At 42.9% G+C, this 22,934-nt stretch overlaps 1 protein-coding gene across 1 annotated transcript; it reads right to left on the bottom strand.

The window, feature by feature from the left end:
* Window positions 1-4,658: 4,658 nt before the first annotated feature.
* Window positions 4,659-21,878, bottom strand: LOC118398483 (homeobox protein Meis2). Its single transcript, XM_035793862.2, has 13 exons — window positions 21,300-21,878; window positions 20,789-21,021; window positions 20,272-20,413; window positions 20,034-20,084; window positions 19,325-19,375; window positions 18,955-19,101; window positions 16,030-16,144; window positions 11,570-11,709; window positions 9,026-9,102; window positions 7,869-7,927; window positions 7,551-7,640; window positions 6,912-7,009; window positions 4,659-5,762 (listed from the first exon to the last, which is right to left on the bottom strand). Exons 1-12 carry the CDS (start codon window positions 21,315-21,317, stop codon window positions 6,951-6,953), a joined length of 1,182 nt encoding a protein of 393 aa, XP_035649755.1. The 5' UTR covers window positions 21,318-21,878; the 3' UTR covers window positions 4,659-5,762; window positions 6,912-6,950.
* Window positions 21,879-22,934: the final 1,056 nt, after the last annotated feature.

The raw sequence follows: 22,934 nt of genomic DNA, 5'->3' as shown, positions 1-22,934 counted from the left end.
ATGTCCAGAGATCCCAGACGCAGAAGGACAGGGCTTGAGGGAGAGGCTGGACAGGATGAGAGAAATTCTCTAATATAATCTTAAAATGGAGAGGAAGGGTGTCTGATGCCTTGGCTTAACCCGCTGATGTCAAGAGACATATAAATTACATAGAAACATAACCACATATGATGCCAGAGACATTACACTGTCGTTAGGTAGAAAATCAATGTGTCCTCATCAGAATATTTTACATTAATAATGTACCAATATTACTGTATGCAACACTGTTGTCCTTTTTCTGGATCCAATGGAAAAGTAAACAGCATATACTGAATAGCAAAGTTAACATGATATTCAAGTAACCATGGCGATTAATAGTCAGTCAATTCTTGTGTGCCTTAACCCCAAATAAAATGGCTGTTGAAAGACTACAGTAGTGTTAAAATGTCCAAATCCAACCTATACGCTGTCTTTCTTTCTGAAGGGAAGGCGTTTCATTGAAGACATGAGGTCACCATTTGATATAGAATGACGTAATAGTATCTCCCTGCTTAGTGCCATGAGGCATGTCAAGGTTGATACCGAAGAGATGTTTAGAAGACCTGACACATCAAACATCACCATCCACCCTCTTATAAGAGTCCCATCCGAACGGCACTATTTATGCCCTGCTGGCCCATCTCTCAACTTTGACCCCTGATCTCTGGCATGCATTTGCTGTAAATAAAACTGACGAGAGGACTGCTGCCGCCAAGCTGCACCACCTGATTTTCCTTATCCCCCCAAAATCTCAAATTTAAACACCAATCGCTCCCAGACAGAGAATTGAACCATGGTCTAAACATATATCCATGTTGCAGGGAGTCTCAAAGAAACTTTTTGGCCGATTCCGAGAGGGGAGATATACACATATGAGATTGTGTTTGACAAGGCAGCTTCAGGCGTTTTGTCATGGCATGTCTGTAGATATTACTCAGATGAGCTTACCTGGGATCAGATGGTGGATGAAATCAAGGGGGTGTGGAGTAATTCTATGCTCGTATTAAGAGGAGACCCATTACTGCAGCCCAGTAGTCAATGAAATGATTAGGGGTGAATGTTGTCATTGCCGTTCAAAATCAACACGTCAATCAATAAATCATCAATTAATACTGCCATCTACTGAAATCTCTTACCATTCAAATATACCTATTTTTACTATATATAGTCATGTGACAATCTGGGTAGATGACAGTGTTACCAACTTAAAAACAAAACAAAACCTTCAACTTTTTGGTCACAAAAACATGTTTTATTTTTATTTTTATATAGCCCCTAACCCGAACGTAACCTATAAGCACTGCTTTCTATACCCTACATGTGGCTGCAGTTAACTTGTTGACCCCCTGTTGATAAAGCCACATTTCCCACCAGAGGCTAGATTCTCAGAGCATCTTCCAGGCTGTATGACTACCGGTATAGGGCCTGAGCCTGGAGACCTCCCTAGCCTGTTCTGGGCGATGTCAGCCTGTATCTGGGACATGGGTGCCTGGCCTGCTGCCGTGACAGGATGAAGACATGATTGAGAAGATGAGCTGGGTGAGTAGGCTGCGATTTTGTGACCAGAGGGTGAAATAAAACCACCCGCATCACCCTCTGACGATCCCTCCATTCCTTAATTGAAGAGAGAGAGAGAGAGGGGTAAGGTGAGGGGAGTAGTGTGTGTGTGTGTGTGTGTGTGTGTGTGTGTGTGTGTGTGTGTGTGTGTGTGTGTGTGTGTGTGTGTGTGTGTGTGTGTGTGTGCGTGCGTGTGCGTGTGCGTGTGCGTGTGCGTGTGTGCGTGTGCGTGTGTGCGTGTGTGTGTGTGTGTTGGACAAAAAGGGTGATAAAGGGAATGTGAGATCCTCAGATTAGAAAAGACATTTGGTGTTATGGAATAAATGTTTTAAGGAGGGAGAGTTAGAGCAATTTCAGAGGGCACATTCAGACTCAGCTTGCCTAATATCTTTACCTGGCCATAAGATCATGGCTATAGTGTGTAGTTGGTTGTGTTGCATTGCAACGGTTTGGTAGAACATAATTGAACAGAGCATGCACCCAGTTTGCAAAGTTCATTGTTGATGCAAACTTGGAGAAAATACAGTGCATGCATAGAGAAACACGCCTTCATTTTATGAGTTACTCTTTTCCTGACTAACCATGCTTCTTCCTCGTGTGTTCGTTCATGTAGGCCTATCTATATGGAATAGGTTAACTGGACTATTGTAATGAATTCATTACTCACTTATTACGGTTGTAGAGGCGCAGATTCCGTTTAGTTTAACAGAAGTGTTGGGAGTATTCCGCGCGCCAGTGAATGGAACTGTTCTGAAAATAAGAATTCTCTCCCACGTGATGTTACTTTCTGCGGGAGGGATGACCCATATTTCATGTGAATAGGCGCTTGTTTCCGGCAGCCTTCAAAACGCATTTGTCTTAACTACAGTCGGGAAAAGGCTGCATGCGTTTCAGTATGCTCTTTGTTTTTTTGTGTGTTAAGTTGCCTACATCTGGAAAATAAAATGGGTATCCAGACCTATGCAGTTAATTTATCACAATGATTGTTTAGCTTGTATGCAGTGTAAACTATATTTCAATGTGTTTATGTTGTGACTTTGAAATAATTATCTCCAGTTGAAATACTTCGTGTCTTGGAAAATTCAACCGTACAAACATTTGTTTATTTGCGGGATCAGATTTCGTTGATTTTAATTTAAATAACATGAGGATAACGGAAGAAATGCTTGAACGTTTCTTGTCAAATGTATACTTTTCTTAGACCAATATCAAGTTAATTTACAGCTATCAAATTACGTATTACATAGGCTAAGGAATAAAGACATCTCAGTATCATGGATTAAACCACTAAGGCCATTGGTCTGAAATGCATCGTGCAGCTGTATTTCTGTATTTTGAAAGGTATATATCTTGAAAACTTGCTTGCTGGCATGCAAACAGTTTGGGCACATATCAACCATGGACTAATGAAACAAACAAAATAAATGAATGAATGAATTTGCCTTTAAGATGCTAATTGACACAGCGTATCAATTAAACACAATACATATTATCCATAAGGTTAGAATTAGGTTTACAAGTTGTTATTTTGCCTAGGCCATCAGTTTTGATGTTTGACACTAACTTTTGAAAATAATATCCAATAACCGACCCATGCGGTGCACAAATCACGATGCAGATTCTAGCATCTATTTTATTTCGAGAAAACAATTTCCCCGAGTTGTATTTAATTTGTGAACAATTCGCGAGGAAAAAATCTTCACAGTAGTGAACATTTAGCGTCGCAAAAATAGAAATATATATATAGCCTATTTGGTCATATTCGTATTGAGTTGACAGAGGCAGAAGATGGAAACGCGTGATTTTTAACAGGTGAAAAGCTCTTAAATGAAAGCTTAAATTGAATCTCACAAATCCAATGGTATCTTTTGATGAGTTACGTCAAATGTCCACGGACTGTGGTATAATAGGTGTAATTGCTATTTGGTGTGAGCTAAAAACAGGACACGTCAATGATAGTAACTATTTCAAAAGGCATAACATTGACTAGGCCTATAATAAGTATCAAAATAACAAACAATTAATTGCGGCTTAAATAACATATCAATAATAACAATAATAATAATAGACCTAGTAATAATCATTTATAGATAATATATATATAAAACGTTTAGCCTAATGTTTATAAGTCATAGCCTATCAACGGACAATTTTCCCAACTATGAAGAATAAAAATAAATAGGTCTAACTCGTATGCCTAACTCATAATTGCGCATTTACCATTGGCTCATGAGTCTCATCTCGCCATAATGTAAGTCTTCTCATCAATACAGCACACAATATCATTACTGGTTGACATTGATAAATGATACTCCAAGTAGCCCACATTTTTTTCTCAGTCCAATTCACACCCCGCAATACAGACAGCAAACTACACAAACGAATATATCCTTGAAAAATACAGCAATATCAACAAAACCGTATACCAACGAATTTATCAATCGACGTTGTTTAGGCTAAGTTACAAGACCCATATTGAAATATTTTTCTCCCCTTTTTTGTCGGGGGACTGATATCATACGAAATTATTTGAAAATATGACATTTTCCTCTAGGCTTCCACTTCATTTTTTATTGCATAAGCCTATTGTGTCTTGAGAAAAACGAATTAGTGTGGCTTTGGTATTCAGCGTATCTCCCTGCATTTCGAGTAACCGTAGTCCTAGGTCATCCATCATTCCTGTCAGCCTCAATCGAGTAAGAAAACAGCGACAGCAACTTCGTCCCATATCGACCAAAACTGTAACTTGACCTCACGTGTGAATACGAATTGTGTGTTATTACGAAAATCATTTTAATTTACAAAGATATGCGGTATTTTATAAATGTTTACCATAGATACAAAGCAGGAGGTAGCTAATGTGCAAATAACCACCAAACACCAAAAAGAAAAGAAAAAAGAATGCATTCAGCTCTTAATGTTATCCAAATTAATTGGGTCACAATATCGTATCATACGTTGTACAAAATATGATTAGCTCAAGGCATACATACTCTTCTTTTTCTCCCCAAAAGGTTATTTATTTCCCAGGTGAAAGGGAATATGTGCTGGAAAAAAAGATTCCTCCAAAAGATTTGAGGTCAAGTTTTAAAATGAGTTTTTATTTTGTTTTTTAGTGTAGAAACCCTTCCCTCCTTCCTGTGTGCTATAAAACTATTTGAATGCGATCTAAATGGAAGTCAGTCCAGGATCCACCTTACCGGTATGGAGTCAGTTCATCAGCTCTTTCAGTCTTATAAAAAGCGGGCTTGGTATTTTGCTGGGAGCTGGATGGAGCTGCAAACTGAGTCAATCTCTCTCTCTTCCACAGCACATAAAGGTGGGATCAGTGATAAACTCTCACGCTATAAACTAGTGATCACAAAAGCACAAACATGGACAGACCAGTCAAATGAAAAAGCACAAGTCTATACACCACAACAGCTACTAAAAGTCTTAGTCTCCATCATCTTTTTAGATATTGTTTTCAAATGGTGTGCTCATAGGATGTAGTGTGTGTGTGTGTGTGTGTGTGTGTGTGTGTGTGTGTGTGTGTGTGTGTGTGTGTGTGTGTGTGTGTGTGTGTGTGTGTGTGTGTGTGTGTGTGTGTGTGTGTGTGAGAATATGTGTGTGTGTGTGTGTCAGAACATGTGTAAGTGAGCGTGTGTGTGTGTGTGTGTGTGTGTGTGTGTGTGTGTGTGTGTGTGTGTGTGTGTGTGTGTGTGTGTGTGTGTGTGTGTGTGTGTGTGTGTGTGTGTGTGTGTGCGTGCGTGTGCGTGCGTGGGCTGTGTGTATGTACAATTGTGACAATAGATCTTGAGCAAATACTTGAAAGTTCTTGTCCCAATGGTCCACCATTGTAGAAAAATAAATAAATAATTTAAAAAAGAAAACTAATTTGTCAAAATGTTGTTGAGGTCATTTTAGCTTCTGTTGTTAATTCAGAAGTATTTTTGTTGTTGTTGTCTGAAAATGTTGTTTATTCCTAGATCCTGGTCTTCCTCCAGCCATGGGGTTAGTTAGTAAAGGTCAACGTGGGCAGGGTCTGTACAAGTGTGGGTTGTCCCAGGGTAGGTGTGGTCCTCTATGCTCCAGTGTGATTGTGAGGTGGGCGTGGTCAGATGATGGGTACAGGTGTGACTTGGGCGGAGTCACGCTTTCATTGGACCACGCGGCAGAATTTTCCCTGAGCAAACCACAGAGGCCTGTCACACAAAGAAGAAGCCTGGGTCAGTCTCTTACAGAAAAACAAATATGGAACCTAAACCTTAGAAATTAAAGACAAAGCCACACGACAGAGACAAACTTAGGCCTTACAACATATACATACACTGGGACAGTGCTGGTTCTTTGGTGTAATTCTTAAAGGTTCCCTAATAGATAACTGTTATGGCTCTGACTCTATCATGCATAGGATAACCACATATTACTGCAAAACAACCCCACATGGATCCTTGGGTAAATTTACTGCCATCACAGATCAGCATACGGTCTCACTACAGATTAAATTAGGTGAGGTGAACAGCCTCCTGTATTACGCCATTACAGTAATCGGTCAATGATCATTCAACGAGAAGTGATTGGATGAAACAGTCAAAAAAATTATATTGCCAACATTTATTCAGCTTGAGTGCATAAGATGTCTATGTGGGCTGTATTTAAAATGTAGGCGATGTGCCGTCACTGCAATCACCATCATGCTCTTTGGACTTCATTAGCAAAATCTGTGGATTATCGGGAAGGGAAAGGGGCTGTGTTGGCGGAATTGGCGCCCAGTGAAAAGTGAGGCAAACGCGGGGTTCCCCATTTACATATAAAGAGCTCAATTAATCAAGGTAAGTGTCATTATAGCGTGGCTCATTGAGCAGTGGAGTGTGGGTGTTAAATAAAATACGGTGAGCTCCAGTGCCTCCGGCAGGCGATACATCTTGATTTGTGAACTGTCAGCAGGGCTAGAGAGCTGATAGGGCTGGAGGGGGACAGAGGGAGTCGAGAACCCCACACTCTTAATCATATTGGGCCCCGAGAAGGAGATGAGAGGAGGATGGAGAGAGGAGAAAAATGGAGAAAGAGGGAGAGATGGAGTGATGGAGAAGGATCGAGGAACGATTGAGGAACGGGGTGAGAAGGAGAGGAGAGGGAGCAATATATATATTTTTTAAATAGATGGGGTGTTGTGGAGGAATAGGGGGACGATTGAGGTGAGGGGTGAGGAGGAGAGGAGTAGTGAGGAGGGAGTGGGAGAAAGAGAGAGAAAGGGAGAGAGGGTGATGGAGAGGAATAAAGAAACTGCAGAGGTGGCAGGCTTGTGGGTGACAAATGTAGCAGGGGAGAGAGATTAAGGCAGTGCTTACTTCACCGTCTTCTTTAGGCTTGCCTTGGTTGGAAAGGGTTTACATGTAGTGCCACTGTCCATCCATGCCCATATTCATTCCCATGCCACCCATTGGTCCTGCAGAATGAGTGACAGAGAGAGGAACCAATTACATGATGCAATATACACAGGTTCATATAAAACTCTGCAATATTTAACCCATGAATAGACAAACAGAACCGAAACTGATTCCAGGCTACATTGGTAGAAAGGAACAAATAACCAGTGGTGTAAAGTATTTAAGTAATACTTTAAAGTATTTTTACTTAAGTATTTTTTTGGTGTATCTGTACTTTACCATTTATATTTTTGACAACGTTTACTTTTATTTCACTACATTCCAAAATAAAATAATAATGATCTTTTTACATTTTCATACTTTTACCGTCAATCCTTAGGTATATTTTAAGAATATTTTTTGCAATTATATTTACTTTTGATACTTAAGCATATTTTAAACCAAATACTTTTAGACTTTTACTCAAGTAGTATTTTACTGGGTGACTCACTTTTACTTTAGTCATTTTCCATTAAGGCATCTTTACTTTTACTCAAGTATGACAATACAGTACTTTTCCCACCACTGCATATGACATGGTGAGAATAAAAGGTTGCTTACCGCCAGGTCGAATTCCCATGTGCTGCTGTCCGTCGAGTACAAAGCCTCCCATTGGTTGACCGTCAGGGCTGTATGCTGTCCCCTGGCCCACTGTGGATATAAAATAAACCAGAAATGGGTGGAAATAGAGATATAATACTAGATTAGTATGTTTAGAGGCCATAAAACAGAAGAGATACACCGTAACAATAAGAGTGGCATTCAAAAAAATAATTATCTACATAAATAATAATCATATAGTACAATTAAATATATGACAGAGCAACATTATCATCTCATCGTATTATTATCAATTAACAAATGTAAGTTATGGTTAACCTGTTCTGTTAGACTGGTCAATCATAGGCTGTACTATTCTCCTCCTGGCGTTGATGAACCTGGAGAGATAGGGAAGATGGAATTTTCTCTCCATTTCTAATCACTGTCCGGACGAACATGGACTATACAGTTCACAAATCTTCTCCTTGCTTTAGATCTCCTTTGCATTTATCTCCCGGGTCTACTTAAGATAATCTTACACAATCAAAGCATTCAGAAATCAAACAGAGTGTGACAATTTCCTAACCCAGTTTTACTAGCGTACTAATCTCTCGTGATCTAGGGTGTTAGGAGAAAGCCACATACAGCATCTTACCAAGTCTATTGATTTGGGTTTAGCCCCTTTAGCCTTGGGCTGTGATAAGGCTAAACGTTTTGCCAATTTTGGGCAGAGACGTACCACTACCCAAAAGAACAGGCAGCTTGGTAAACTAAGTATTTGCCGGCTTTGATAAGTGTATTGAAGTTGATCCATGAGCAAAATCCATAGACTTCTTAACTCCTTGGGATTAGAGGTACACGTCTATGTAATTAGGTCCGTTGAGAATCTGATACACTTAAAAAAAGACCCTACCATGGGATTCTGGGACGGGGGAGGATTAATCGCGAGAAGCCAATGTCATCTCAATTAATCCAAAACGGACCCTGTGTAAGCCCCAAATAAAATGATTCCTTTTAGACGACACACCAGAACTGTATCCTCAAAACCAAATCCCCCTGTCTCTGTTCCTCTTTCCCAAAATATGCTAAGCCATCTACAAAGGGGCAAGGGTGCTGGGCCTTAAATATACTTTAATCCATCATGTTATACATGTAAAATGAGGCTGGGGGATCGTGTGGGGAGGGACACACACACACACCTCCCCTTTAAAGTTTCAGTGTGTCCACCAGACAGTGAATATAGATAGAGCATGTAAAACAGTTCCATTTCAGTTCCATTTCCAAAGAGCTGAGCTTAGAACGTCTCTGCTTCTCCTAAAACATGGCTGTAGTGTAGTTGCAAATGAGAGCGTATTCACCAGTGCTGGGAGGAGGCAAGAAGGAAAGACAAAAAGGAAGAAGGAAAGGACAGACATAAAGAAGGAACGGAAGAAAGAAGGAGAGAAGGAAGCACAGGGGTTAGGGTTAGAGTGGGGACATGGGGGTTAGCTACTCACCAGTTGTTCACTTGCAGGATGGTGAGGCCTGTGTCCTGTGCTAGCTGCTTCTTCTGTTCCTCTGAAGGATAGGGGTGCTGTGGTAAACAGAGGACAGAAAGGGAAGAGTCTGTGCTTCAGTTGAAAAAAGAACACCCAGCTTGCATTCATTTAGAATGATCACGTCTAGAATGAAACACCCTGAAACACCCTTTAAAGGGAAAGTCGCTCAGGAAATGTAGTCAAGCCCTGTGACCGACTCCCATCCACAGTGATCCTTGGCACATATACACACACAAGTCTCTCTCTCTAGTTAGCATAAGCACAAGTGAACAACCAAGACTGACCACTGCTTGGCCCCAGCCCCAAACACTTTGGGCTTAAAGCGTGTGGCATTGTTTGACATTATTTGACATTATTTGACATTATTTGACAAATGATCAGATGCGATACAAAGGGACACAATTGCCGCCTTTGTTAGGGCCTGAATAGGGGCCCCGGCCCCTGTCTCCCTGTCCCTGCCTCTCCGCTGGCGGTGTGACAGAGGGAGGAGGGTGGCAGATGGCAGACAGAGGTGACCCATGTACAGGGTACAGGGTCGGAGGCGCATCCCCATTTTGGCGCTGTCAGGGCCACAGCCACCTCCTGTGGTCATCGGGTGAAGGATGAGCTTCCAAGCACTTCATTTTTAAACAAGGCTTTCAGGCACACACATGTATACACACACTCAGTCACACAAGCGTGCACACACATGCAAGCATATACCACACACACACACACACACACACACACACACACACACACACACACACACACACACACACACACACACACACACACACACACACACACACACACACACACACACACACACACACACACACACACACACACACACACACACACACACACACACACACAGAAACCGACATGGTAGTGACAAAGGCCACTGTTACCACAAGTAATCGTCATGGTCACCTCCCAGCTTGGTGGCTGACAGTCTAGTGACGGATGGCTCAGTGCTCCTCCCTCAACCCAGCAGAACCCCTCTGTCTAGAAAAAAAAACAACCCACTTTGCTAATGTCCCACAGACTGTTGTCACGTTGGGGCCTCTCTCCAATGTACAACCAAAATTTACTCAGGTCACTCTGGGGCAACCTGTCATTGAGCTGTGGACTTAATCCTTTTTTATCTCCAAGCAAAGGGAAGGGTCTCATGGTTAAACAAGAGGACCCTTTTACAGCTGCATTTCAAAACGCAATGTATGTTTGTCGTAACTAATTATAGACATTGTCTAGAACAGAGCGTCACAAAGATCTGTCTTCATCGGCATGCAGATGGAGGTCTTCAAACAGCGTGGCTCGCATGGAAACCAACAGTTACTGTATGACCATGCTAATGGGCCAATAAGGAATCCTAGAAGTAATGTAAACCTTACACAGCTGCTTTCTCTATAGCTTTGTAGAGGAGGATCGTTAGAGTTCTTTCCTCAGAATAGGGACCACAAAAGCTGGAGGCTAAGACCATCCAGAGAATATCCCCCTCTGTCCCTTCTCCGATGCCAGCCTCAACGGTAAAGTCGGGACAAAACATAATCCGGCTCCTTTCACAATTCACACCCTCCGCGGCCCCGATGAATGCTTGATCGCCTGGGTGTTGCAACTGGACCATTCAGAGGACATTGAGGGGCCCTCACACAGTGTTCACGAGGCACATCCTGCCACGACAAACACTTGTGCTTAACCAATTAGGCTGAAAAGGGGGAACAGAGAGGGGATAATTAAATTAGCCCTTCTTTGCCTCTTCTTTTTTAACTGGGGAATCTAAAGGTGGGTTTTTAGAGGAAAGGATTGCTGCCTGTACAGGAGCTGTGTGGCCGCTTTTCATCCGGCAACCAAATAAGAGGCTATGAAAACATCTAAGAGCGGGAAGAGGAGAAAAGTAGAAAAACTGAGGAGTAAGAGGCAGTAGCGGCATCTTTTGGGCCTGTATATAAAAGGTGAAACTCTCCTCATTGAGGATTGGTTGGAAGTCGCTGGAATGTGAGCTAGTCCTTTCACTTTGGGAAAGTAGCCTATTCTGTTTTTGTGAAACGTAGTTCAGACGCTGAGTAAAGTGGCATCATTCCTAACAAGTGTGGTATGATGGAGAGGCCACGTTTAGACAACATACGCTACTTGTCTTTTACACAGCTCTCTGTGCCTTTGTCTCAATGACTGTTCTCACTAAGAAAACATCCGAGAGAAAAGTCCTTCGGCGAAGGACTACAAAGCGACAGGCCGGCGCCCTTGTGTTGTTGCGCATTGAGTGTTGGATGCAAGACCTTCAGTTCTCAACCGTTATTACTACTATTGCCCCTAGGGGTACTTGGCCTACTCTCAGGGAGTACTAGACAAGAGCCATAAGATATGTACAAAACATAGGCTTCATGGTTAAATTGATAATAGTCATGACCAGTTGCACCTGACGGTGTGATTGGTGTACAATAACCAAAAAAAGGTTGAGAACCACTGCATGAAGGGAGAATGTCTGGAGCTGGTGTTAGGCTCGGCCTGCCGTCTTACCGTAAGGTGCTGGAAGAGCCACGCTCGCATGATATTGGTGGCCACTTTGGGGAAGATGCCTCTCTTCTTCTGCCGCTTCTTGTCCTGGTCGTCCTCGTCCCCTGTGCCCGGTGATGCAAGGCTGTTGTCGAGGCCGTCTCCTGCGATACGAGAAAGAAGTAGAGAAGAGAGGTGGCGGGATACGTTAGGAGAGAGAAGGCTTTCATTTCGGCACGTCCCCCCCGCCATTCGCCACGAACACACATTAAAAGTGCAGCAGAGGTCTAGGGCATGGCAACAGCATAGCCACACAATATTCCACATATCTTTCACATTTGCATCTCCTCATCCACACTCTGCTACAGTGTCTGGATATTGAAGAGAGGTTCATACAGTATACTGTATTGAGAGACCTCAATAAAAAAGCCAGGCTATTAACTCAATCTGAGCTACAACTTTGACATGAAGTAATGACCGCGGGATCCGGGCTGTACACTTGACATGAATAATGACTGTTAGTGCTGTGGCCGGACACAATGCGCAGGCAGCAGCGTATTTATGTATATACTCCGCTGTTTGACATAGACTAATGATATTTGGTTATAAAAAAAAGAAAAACACGAACAATAACAAAAACATCAGTTGTAACCTCACGGTTAAAGCTCTGGGAGGACAATAACATATCAAACATTTGGCTAGGGATGTGTTGGGTGTTGGTGGGTGGATGGGGGGGGGGTTGTGGTCATTTCCCCTCAAGCCCCCATGTGTTCAGTGACCCCCCCCCCAGTCTGTCTGTGTTGGATTGTCGGACTCGCACACACCACCTCTCTCCTCCTGGCATTATTAGCAGGGCATCGTCGTTCGATTTCTGCGGGAACCTTCACACGGATCAAGGCTCCCTTTTAAACTGAGATTTCCGAGTCTTCCGCCCCTGCCCTTGCTCCCCATCACAGCACTCTCTGTGCACTCTCTCCATGTCTCTCCTCCCTTTCCGACATTAATTGTGCATCAGCAGAGATGATTTACTTTTAACAGTGGTGGTTATTTTTCTTGCCCTCTGGGCAGAGATGCCTTGAAAGCCTGCCTGGAGGGCATGTGAATAATGTATCTGAGAGACCCCTCCCCCAGGGCGGGACAGGAACCCTACTTTTCTTAGGATTCACCCTGGCATGTCTTTTTGTTTTTGGGGATGCATCAATCAAAGGGGCTTCTATATATGCGCCCATATTCATGCATAAATATTTCAGCTAATGAATATTGACATTAAAAAGGATGAGTTGGACTGAGTGGGTTGGGACGGGGGTGAGGGGAGAGAGGGGGTGGGAGTTTTGACGGATGGTGTAATCCGTGGACCGGACAGGGCATAGGTGATGCTTCACTTTGTTCTCCATACCCCACCTTCTCTGTCTGTAGATGTTATAACATGTTGTTATAACAGTTTTATTCTCTAAGGAAATGATGAGGTTTGTTGTGGGTGAGTAATGGAAGGATGGTGTTGAAGACAACTGTCATTTCAGAGAGGACAATTAGTATCCTGTCTCACAGGCTGGGAGAAACACCACTCAAGACATGCCTTCAATGGTGAAATAATCCAAACAAACTATGCCAATCAATCATTAAATGCTCGGGCTTAGCTGGAAATCAAAATGACCAAAACCAATATTGGTCATTTTAAGTCATTTTGTCCTTGAAGCAAATAACTGAAAAAAAGAAAGAAAGACAGAACTCACTAGCACGGCCTAATTATATCTAAGGAACATCAAGCCCCCTCCTGCCCCCCTCCTCCTCTCCCCCATCCTTCTCTTTTTTCCTGCTCCAGAGAGGGAAGGCCTAAGGGCAGATCCTCCGCTACGCTAATCGCTTCTGACTGTTCCCTGGCAACTCAGCCAATCTAACCAGTGTGATGGTGCACTACTTGCAAAGTTGTATCCATGGAACTCTCCTCCCGTGACCTAGCCCCCTTCGCCTGCCTGCTTGCCCAGCTCCCTCCCTGCATGCCCCAGTGTCTACACGCGTAACATAGAGGAGGGGGGCTGCTGCCGCAAGGAAAGCTGGAGTATCGCCTCAGGCGCTTTAGGAAAAACAGTACCCTAAGATATGAAGAAGAGTAGCATCCTTGTCTGGCTTCCGCTTCCACCCCCCCCACCACTTCCCTACCTCTCTCTCTTTTTATCTCTTCCTCTCTCTCATCAACAACAGCAGAAACCAGTTTTCTTACAGTCAGGTATAAACTGGGACAACTAGAGGCAAGAGAATCCACATGATGACATGTCCATACAAGACAAAGTGCAGGGTGGGCTACGAGCTAGCAGAACTGATTGCTGTATCCCGGTCCTGCATCGGTGATGCGAGCCCAGTGCAGCTTGCTTAATGAGCTCACCGGGACCTGATCCATCACCAGTGACACTTCTCAGCCCTCCTGTTATTACCCATGATGCACGCTGCTAAATGGGAGCTGCTGTCTGGCAGCTTGCCAAAACACGGCGAATCCATAGCGTGAAGATCTTGATAATTGCTGAATCTTCTCCCCAGATCACGAGTATGTCTAGAATTGTGCCTTCCGTAGGCCTATATTCTATTGATGGCGAGTGGTGATTGATAAGTGTTAGATATAGTTATCCTGCCTCACTCCCTTGTTATTTGTGAGAACATTTTGTGACAGGTTCTATAGGGACATTAGCCTGCAGTGTCATTGCTGTTCTTCGGTGGAATCCGGAGGAGACTAAAAGATGCACTGACTGCATCCTGTTTCTTCCTTCTCTGCATTCCCCTCTTGTACAGGCGCTTTGCAGCAGCTAGCGCCCCTTGGGTTCCTTTCCTTTTATTTTTTGCCTTTGTCATGGACATTCAAAACCCCTCCCCCCCAAAAAAACATTCCTAGGATATCTCAGCCTTTTTAGCTCTGCCCCTGTGCCCCATCTGAGAGAGTCACCCTGGGGGAGGTGTTATCAAAGAGAAAGCCCTCTGCATATCACACAGCTTACAAGGAAACAACCAAAGACTGTATAAGCCATGGGTTAGCGGTTAGCCACATGGCTAACATAGCCACACAGCCATAATCATACCACCAACTAACCACATACCACATACCTGTGGTTGATACCCTCACGAGAACCACACAGCAGCCAACCATAAGGCTCCCCGATTAGTTAAGATTGTAGGTTAACCCTTTAAAAAGGCTTTTATCATTGGCCCAGAAAACCATGACAAATGTCCATTAGGACAATAGGAGCTCCCTCATAGTAGCAGGTGCTTTGAAGAGCATCGGTAATCTCCTACCCAGGTCTGCACTACTGACGTAAGGGCCCCACTTTGGCCCCTAGTTCCCTTCCTATGTTAAAAGTGTTTGCTTTCCCCTTGAATGAGAAAAGGGGATGAAAACAAGGGATGGAAACGAGGGATGGCAAAAGGGCAAAGGGGCCCTAGGAGGAGCACGAGGAGCAGCAGGTAGGCACGGCAGCATCAGATCCTGCTACCAGGAGCTTTTTCTCCTCTTTGTTCATCCATACATAAAAAGTGGCTCTCTCGGCAGGGGGGATTGTGCTTCCCCCGTCCTCTATGCATTCTCTACCCAGGTCAAAAGGGCAGGGAGGCATGGACCTTGGGTGTTCCCCTGCTGTTGTTTAAAAAAAAAAGCCCTCCCGAGGAACCAAGGAAAAAGCCGTTCGCACCCATCCTCATCCCCTCGCTTTGCTGACATACAAGTCAGATACACAGTGTTACTGTGTTAAAGCATCCAATTACATTACAAATAATGCAGGCAGGGATATTAAGTGCAATTTGTTTGACATGTCTTCGGATAGTTAGGATAAGTGAAGAAACTGGTAAAATCAGAGGAGGAAGAGAATTAATCTGTGTTTCTGACTGTCCTTTCATCCTCTGAATTGCTGTTGTCTTGCAAAGCATCCTCCCATTGTTTAGCTCAATGCCCTGGCTATTGATGCCTGATGGGCAGAGGGTGGTAAGTTGCTTTAAAGTCTATTCTATTTTTACTGTGGCCATAGGAGATAAAAAAGAAAAACAAGTCATAAAACCCTTATAGCCTCCACTGAGCAAATCACAGGCCAAATTAACAGCCGGCACACGGACAGCAACCCAAGTAGGCTACACTACAGCAATGCTCGGCAGAATCATGCAAACCAGTAATTGGCAGTAATGACACTCATCAGACAAGCCATCATATAACAGAGACCAGATTAAACTATAGAACTATTTCCATAACCTGACCTGGATAAGTGATAAACCACAAAGTAACTATCAAAACTCAATCAAATAGCTGTTGATTCAACAACAAACTCTTATCAACTTTATCTGAATGATAAGTATAGAGCAACAACAACCGCTTATCATTAGGATCTCTGGAAAGACTAAGTTTACCCTATAGCCTACAAAGAAAATACCATTGCCTTTGTATGGGGTCAGCAACTGAGGTCAACCTTTGATATGGAGTTGAGTCTAAAGAGAAGCTGTGGGTCTCTTACCGAGTTCACTGCTGTTGTCCCCACTCTGGGAGACGTGGCCCCCGCTGGAGGGCCCCGGGGTGCCCACAGAAGGCGTGGAGTGGGCGTCTTCCAGGTCTCTCCAGGACGCCGGGTTCTGGGGTCCACAGAGGTTCATCGGGTCATAAACATATCCCACATCCCGGCCACACACCAGGAGAGGAGGGAGAGAGAGAGATCACATTAGAGAGCAGTGGAACAGTATGCCATTACTCGATATCAATGTAAATCCCGGACACACACGCACCGCTTCTCTCTCTCCTCATTATTAGCCGATATACCACAGAACACAATATGGAACAATCTGACCCTGACCTCAATAAGAAAATAGAACAAGATCCAAACAATTGATAATCCCAAACTCGAAGTTACCATTTTCCCTGAAACTGAGATGGCTCCCACAAAAAACAACAAACAAAAGCAAAGAGAGCTTTTATTCAGCTAAACCTGCTAATTACTGTAGAGCAAAACCGATCAGCATCAGAGCTCCAGCAACACTCCTCCCTATCCTGATTCAGAAGCCCGGTATCTGTCCGAACCCCTATTTATTGGGCCATATAAGGGCAAGGACCATGGTACTTAGACAGACTTAAGCTGAGGGCCAAACAGTAGAGCAACCTCTTCAGCCTCCTGGCTGTCAGCTGTTTGCCGGATGGTGCTCAGATGAAGAGCTCAGCCAACGACAAGAATAATCACGGCAACAATGGCAGAGCAGTGTGAATGAGGCCTCTCGACGAGCTCGACGAGCAGGCCCCCTTTTCCATCCCAACACACAGTAATTAGAAAATGCTGTTTGTGTGGCATCCCCATTCAAAGTGCCATGTGTTTCCGCGTTTATCAAGCAAACGACGGGGGTTCTTTACCCACACGCACTCCAGCTGTTAAGATGGCATTAATTACTGAGACAGTGTGGTCCATCGTTCTTTAAAATGTATCATAAAAACTGAGACCCATGAAGGCAGAGAAGTTGATGAGGTAAGTATAAGACATTACGATATCCGGATCGCTTTCTCAACTCACATGATCTTCAAATCATAGTACAAAATGGCAGTATCAACTAGCTGGTTAACCTGATTCAAATATAACATGTTCAAGCCAGTCGTACCTTTAACTCAAATGAGTATTATCACTCGGTACATGTGCGATATAAACATGGATATAAAAAGGTGCTGTCTATTGGCTATAGGCTGGGTTGTGCACTCAAATAGGGAGATGAGTTCACATTTGCATAAGAGCAGGGGGGTGGCAAAAGAGAGGCAGAACTTGATGTCACTTAGAGAAGCATACTCAGACCAATATATTTTCTTGCCCTCACACATTTTATCACTGTGAGGGTTATCCTTCACTATAGAAATAGAATGAGTGGAGGAAACATAGTTCTAAACTCAAACACAATAATTGTTTGTTATTAACTTCTCACACGTACACTAGTTGCTGTTAAGTCTCACAGGTCTAGACACATGTTACTGAAATCATGCAAATGGGCAGGACTGGAAACGGAGGCTAAGGTTGCCTTCGTCAACATATAGCTAACATAAACAAACAGCTGGTGTTTCTTCTCAAACTTGAACTAGGCCCAACATACGGTGTGGTTGGCGTTCACATACAACATTCTGTGTGTATTGCATGTGCCCTCACACCCAGAGAACTACAGCTCATACATAATGCAGTGGGTGAAGTGGTCCTGTGTGGCTCAGGTAGCAGAGCATAGAGCTTGCGACACCAGGATTGTAGGTTTGATTCCCGGGGCCTACCATACATCAAATGTATGCACACATGACTGCAAGTCCTTTTGGAATTAAAAACATATATTATATTACGAAGGGAAACTGGATCCCAGGATGACCAGCAGGAAAATGTCCCGACGAATGAACCTTGACAGTGTTTGTTTGTGTCTACAACCGCTGAATCAACAAAGTGCAACATCATCCAAAAATGGAAGTGAATGTGGACAGTGGATAGCATTTCTTTTGGCTTACTTCCGAAAAAAATCGACTGTACATGACAGTAATCTAATATGAGGAATCTCCCCAACAAAGTTCCTGCCATTGCTCCAATGCTAAGGTTAAGGAATCGTGCCATCTGAGATGACGTGTGACAGGGGGAGTGGGTATTGGGAAGAGGAAGAGCCAGAGTAGGGGGCACCCTATGGGCACATGGATTGACAAAGACCCCCCTCTTTACTGACAATAATAATCTGATTGGATTCGCATTCAAGTGTAAAATCAAAACACTAGAAGGGGAAGGAGAGAAGAAAGATCCATTACCATTACCTCAAAGTAAAAACATCAAAAATGCAATTTAGGAAAGAATAGAAAATTATAGAAAATTTACTTAGGAAATTTCTAATAAGCACATTCTCATCTAATATACAACATATGCCATTGGCAGACGCTTTTATCCAAAGCGGCTTACAGTCATGCGTGCATACAGTTGTCATTCTCCCTCGCTCACTCTCTGATAAACAGATAAAGTAGATGATTTAAACAATAGAGCAGAAGAAGGTTAAGAACGAAATAAATCATTCCCTCTCGTATTCCTCTTCTTTTTAAGAAGACACGAAAGCTCTATGAAACTTCCCTACACACCACCAGGACAACATATATTGAGAACGCACACACATGAATTAAGGGACTGACTGTCTCAGTTTTGCACACATCGATGTGCATTAGATAACGTTTTGCTAATAGGTTATTAATACAAAAATCGATTTAATACCAGTAAATTACATTTGGTCGTATATTTTAAAAGCTGTTGATTACATGTGTTATCTATTAAACGGACTCACAATTACTCACATCTATTGAAATTATATTTTTTTTGTACGTCACAAACACCATGTTATTGGGACCCCTTGTCAAAAGTAGCACCAAATATGTTGGCTAATTTCAAAGCCGAACCACTCACGTGATCTGCTAGATTTGTGGAGGATCCTGTCAGGTCATCGAAGTCAGATTTGCAGCCATCTCGGTCGTCTATGACCAAGTCTATGGGCATTTTGCCTTTCAAACAACTGATGTACCGATGGCAGAAGTTGTCGCAGAGCTCGTGCACCTATTCAATGAAAATTCGTGTGAGCAGCACTCTTAACACAGGACATTCATGACAGCCAGGTAAACTATATGCTTAGTGTGTTCGCGTAAAATATGCAGTTATGAGTACAACTGTGCGATTATATCAGTGATTGCAGGACGTTTTGACAAAAATATAGAAAAACACAAAAAAAGCACAGAGTAAAGCATTACATGTAGGTCTACAATACAACAACATAATTTACCTTCTCTAATTCCAAAAGATGAAATCGTAATACTTGTATAGCTTGGATCATCTGGAAAAGGAAAATATACGAGTTAGGCTTAATTCATGCTGGCATGTTGACCTCAAATGGATAGTAAACTAGCCTATTGTCGCTGTCTGATGAAAAGCTCAACAGAAAGAATAAAACGCCCATATTTTCCTATTAACGAGCATATTATAAAACTTCAGAAGCTATTCTGAATATATTTTCTTGGTCCCAGAGTCATGAAATGTTCAGAGTACATTGAGGGGAGTTACTGCTTTCAATTAATGTAAAAGAAAAAAATGAAAATTGGCGAAAACGGAGATGAGGTTTTCATTAGACAGCGACTGCATGAATGCCCACTGCAGGCATATACAGTAAAGCAAGATATATGTAACAGTATTCTACATGAATTAAAACATTCTATTTTCTTATTCAAATGGATTCAACAGCACAGCAATGGTTCCTAGAGTCCCTGCTTTGGGGATGCCCAAGGCAAGGACCTCCGCGGCTTCCAACTGCAGAGGAACAGAAATAGGCTTTGGATAGAAGACTCGTCTGCATTTCCTGTTGCTCCTTCAAATGAACGTTTTGAACATCCGTGTTGTGTTCAAATAAAGTGAACTCAAACAAGCCCATATTACACTATTTATCCAGCTGCGCAATTGATGCGTAAAACAGTTGATTTGCAGGTTAACTTGCTTACCAAGTTGTCCAACTCTGGATTCGATGAAAATAACGGTTTCTCTGCACGTATCTATAAAAAAAATATATATAATATGAGTCTATTGTTAATCAGTCAATCAATCCATCCACCTATCAATCAAACATTAAATAAATGAAGGAAAACATGTTTAACATTTACAGTAACCTTCACAACAATAATATCTGTATCCCTATTTTTGCTGACAAAACGTGGCTTAAACCACAAGTAGCCTGCCTACCTGTTTTGCAAAGACAGCGATGTCTTCGTTGAAGGAGTCTGACGAGCAGACATCGCCGCCCGCTACTCCAGGCTCCCTCGGTGTGCAGGTCGCCAACTCACACTTTTCAAACACCAGTGCTAGCAGAGGGAATAACGGGTGACTGCAACATGATGGAAACAAAACGTAAATACGTGATCCCACTTTCCAGGAATATTAGATAAAAACATGTTTTAAAGTGGACTGCATTGCACTTGATCCGTGTTTTATATTTCCGGATGTCCTACAATAGCTGACAAAAGGGAAGTGTCTCCACTCAGAGTAAGGGCCGAATCTTGAGATGCAATATGCTCGTAAAATAGGCCTAGATTTTTTTGTTGTTGCGCAAAACGAATTAAATTCGATTTACTCATAATGTCAAGTTAGAATTTGGTTCTGACTAAATGCTTTTAAATACTTCACTTGTAACTGTTATTTGTAGGCTATATCAAACATAAGAAAACCCAGTGTAAAACCACGGGAAAAGTCTGATGCACACCCATAGATTTGATCTTTGTCTCTTTTTAGCCCGTCGTTGACAGCGCTGCCCATGCTGCTGGGCATGATATTGTGGGGTGCGTGGGCTCCATAGTGCTGGGTTGGATGAGGAGGCGGACCGTGGTTCAGGTGGTGGACTTGCGGAAGCGGCCGGGGAGCATGCGGGTCTCCATACATAGACGCCGGGAGTCCAACTCCGTCCATCCCACCACCATAATGGGCCAGCTCATCGTACTGGATGGAGAAATACAGTTAAGTGTGAGAAACTCGAGGACTGTCTGTTGGCATGCTTCTATCACGGATATAAGAGAGGCTACAGACATCCCCCTCCAAACACAACCCTTTATGCATGAGGATGACAGTAAACATTCATCTAATCAAATTGCCCATGCATGGAAAACAGAACAATGCATCGAATACAGGGTCCAGACTTCTTATGGGTATTCCAAAAGGAAATTGGATTCAGTTTGATCAACTCAGAAATGACACATTGGAAGTGCACTAAGACCTACCCTTTGCGCCATCGACATGGGCTTGTCTTGGAGATACAGAGTGGTAAGAAACAGCTACTGTCTCAGTCCGCAGAGAAGGTGGCGTATGAAGTTGATGCCTTTTACGTCCGATTGAATATTGTAATCCGCAGTGGCAATAAAAAGGAAACCCGCAGCAAGGTGAAGATGTGTATTTTTCAAGAATAATTAATGCAATAGTCTAAATGGCGAAATCACCATGGCGGATAATACTAAGAACCTTCGGTCAAAAAGTTTTTCTAATAAGCGCATCGACAACCCTCGCGTATTGGTCCTGCTGTCAATCACCGAGACTGCTTGTCATGGTAATCTATAGCCCATACAGTTGATAGAGCTGATTCGTTCCAGAAGGCCGTATATTGCTTCCAACGCACCGTTTTCCCTGAAAACGAAATGTTGCCTAAGAAGAAAGAACTTCCCAGGACAAACAGGCTATATCGATGCGTCGGTCCTCGTGGCCATTGCCTCCTGCTCTGAAATGTGAAGGTGTCAGCGAATGTTTGCAGGTTGGCTGTGAGCGCGCTTATAGGATAGACTGGCTCCACTGCTCAGCGGTAGAAGGTGATGACGGAACCTGGAAAGAGGGAAGAGGGAGGGTTTAACCAGTCCCATACTGCCAAATAAAGGGGGACTGGAGTAAAGCCCATGACACGCCAACGAATGTTGTTTGCATTGGATAAGGCAGAGGGTGACGCAAAATAACTGTCACATCTTGTCACCAAGGCGGTGAGGATATCCATTGCAATTAGCGCGAGAAAGGAATTTGGTAGATGACAATTCAACCCTTTAACTATTCCCTTTGAATGTAACCGTCAAGAAAACTGTACTTATTTGTTTTAATGATCTAACTTTTACAAATGTCTGATTATTTTTAGAGCAGTCTTGAGAAAATATAATTATATTCCACTTTCTGTACTAATGATCAAGGTATAGGCTTACATTATAGCATGCATAGTATAGGCTGTGGATAGGACATGAAACAGGAGTAGAATATCGGCGCAAATAGCCTCACTCAGCCGTGACATTGGTCACCCAGTCATATTTGGATATACACTCCAAGAAAAAAAGGTTCTGGATAGAACCAACAAGGGTTCTAATGCGTGCTTCATATATGGCACCCCTAATGGTTCTATTTAAAACCCTTATGTAGGGTTCCATATAGAACCCCTGGGTTCCATATGAGGTTAAATGTGGAACCAATATCGGTTCTTTATAGAACGAGGTGCCATGTATGAAGCAAGCACATAACCTTTTTTGGCTCTATCTAGAACATTTTTATCTATGAGTGTAGCATATATATAGGTTGAATCGGATATATTTTGGGCACCTATTTAGCTCTTTATGACAGATAATGATACCTTGAAGTATGCCTTCCGGTGCAGCGCCAGGATTGGATAACAATGCATCCGTAAACAGAGTTTAGGGTACAGACACTATACATGTGTATTGTGGTCAGCGTATGAAGAGGTTGTGTTTCAGATTGTAAGAATGCTGTTGGCGTGTTGGCTCGAAATCTCTCTTCCTTTCGACGTTTCATTCCTCCTTTTTTTCCGGACAAGTCATGCCTACTGGACCAACATGTGTATAAAGGAATGTTGTGGACAGATAAAGATAGAT

Source organism: Oncorhynchus keta, chromosome 19 (assembly GCF_023373465.1).
Source record: "Oncorhynchus keta strain PuntledgeMale-10-30-2019 chromosome 19, Oket_V2, whole genome shotgun sequence".
In the NCBI taxonomy this organism is placed as follows: Eukaryota; Metazoa; Chordata; class Actinopteri; order Salmoniformes; family Salmonidae; genus Oncorhynchus; species Oncorhynchus keta.
This window is presented reverse-complemented; position numbering and strand designations above follow the sequence as displayed.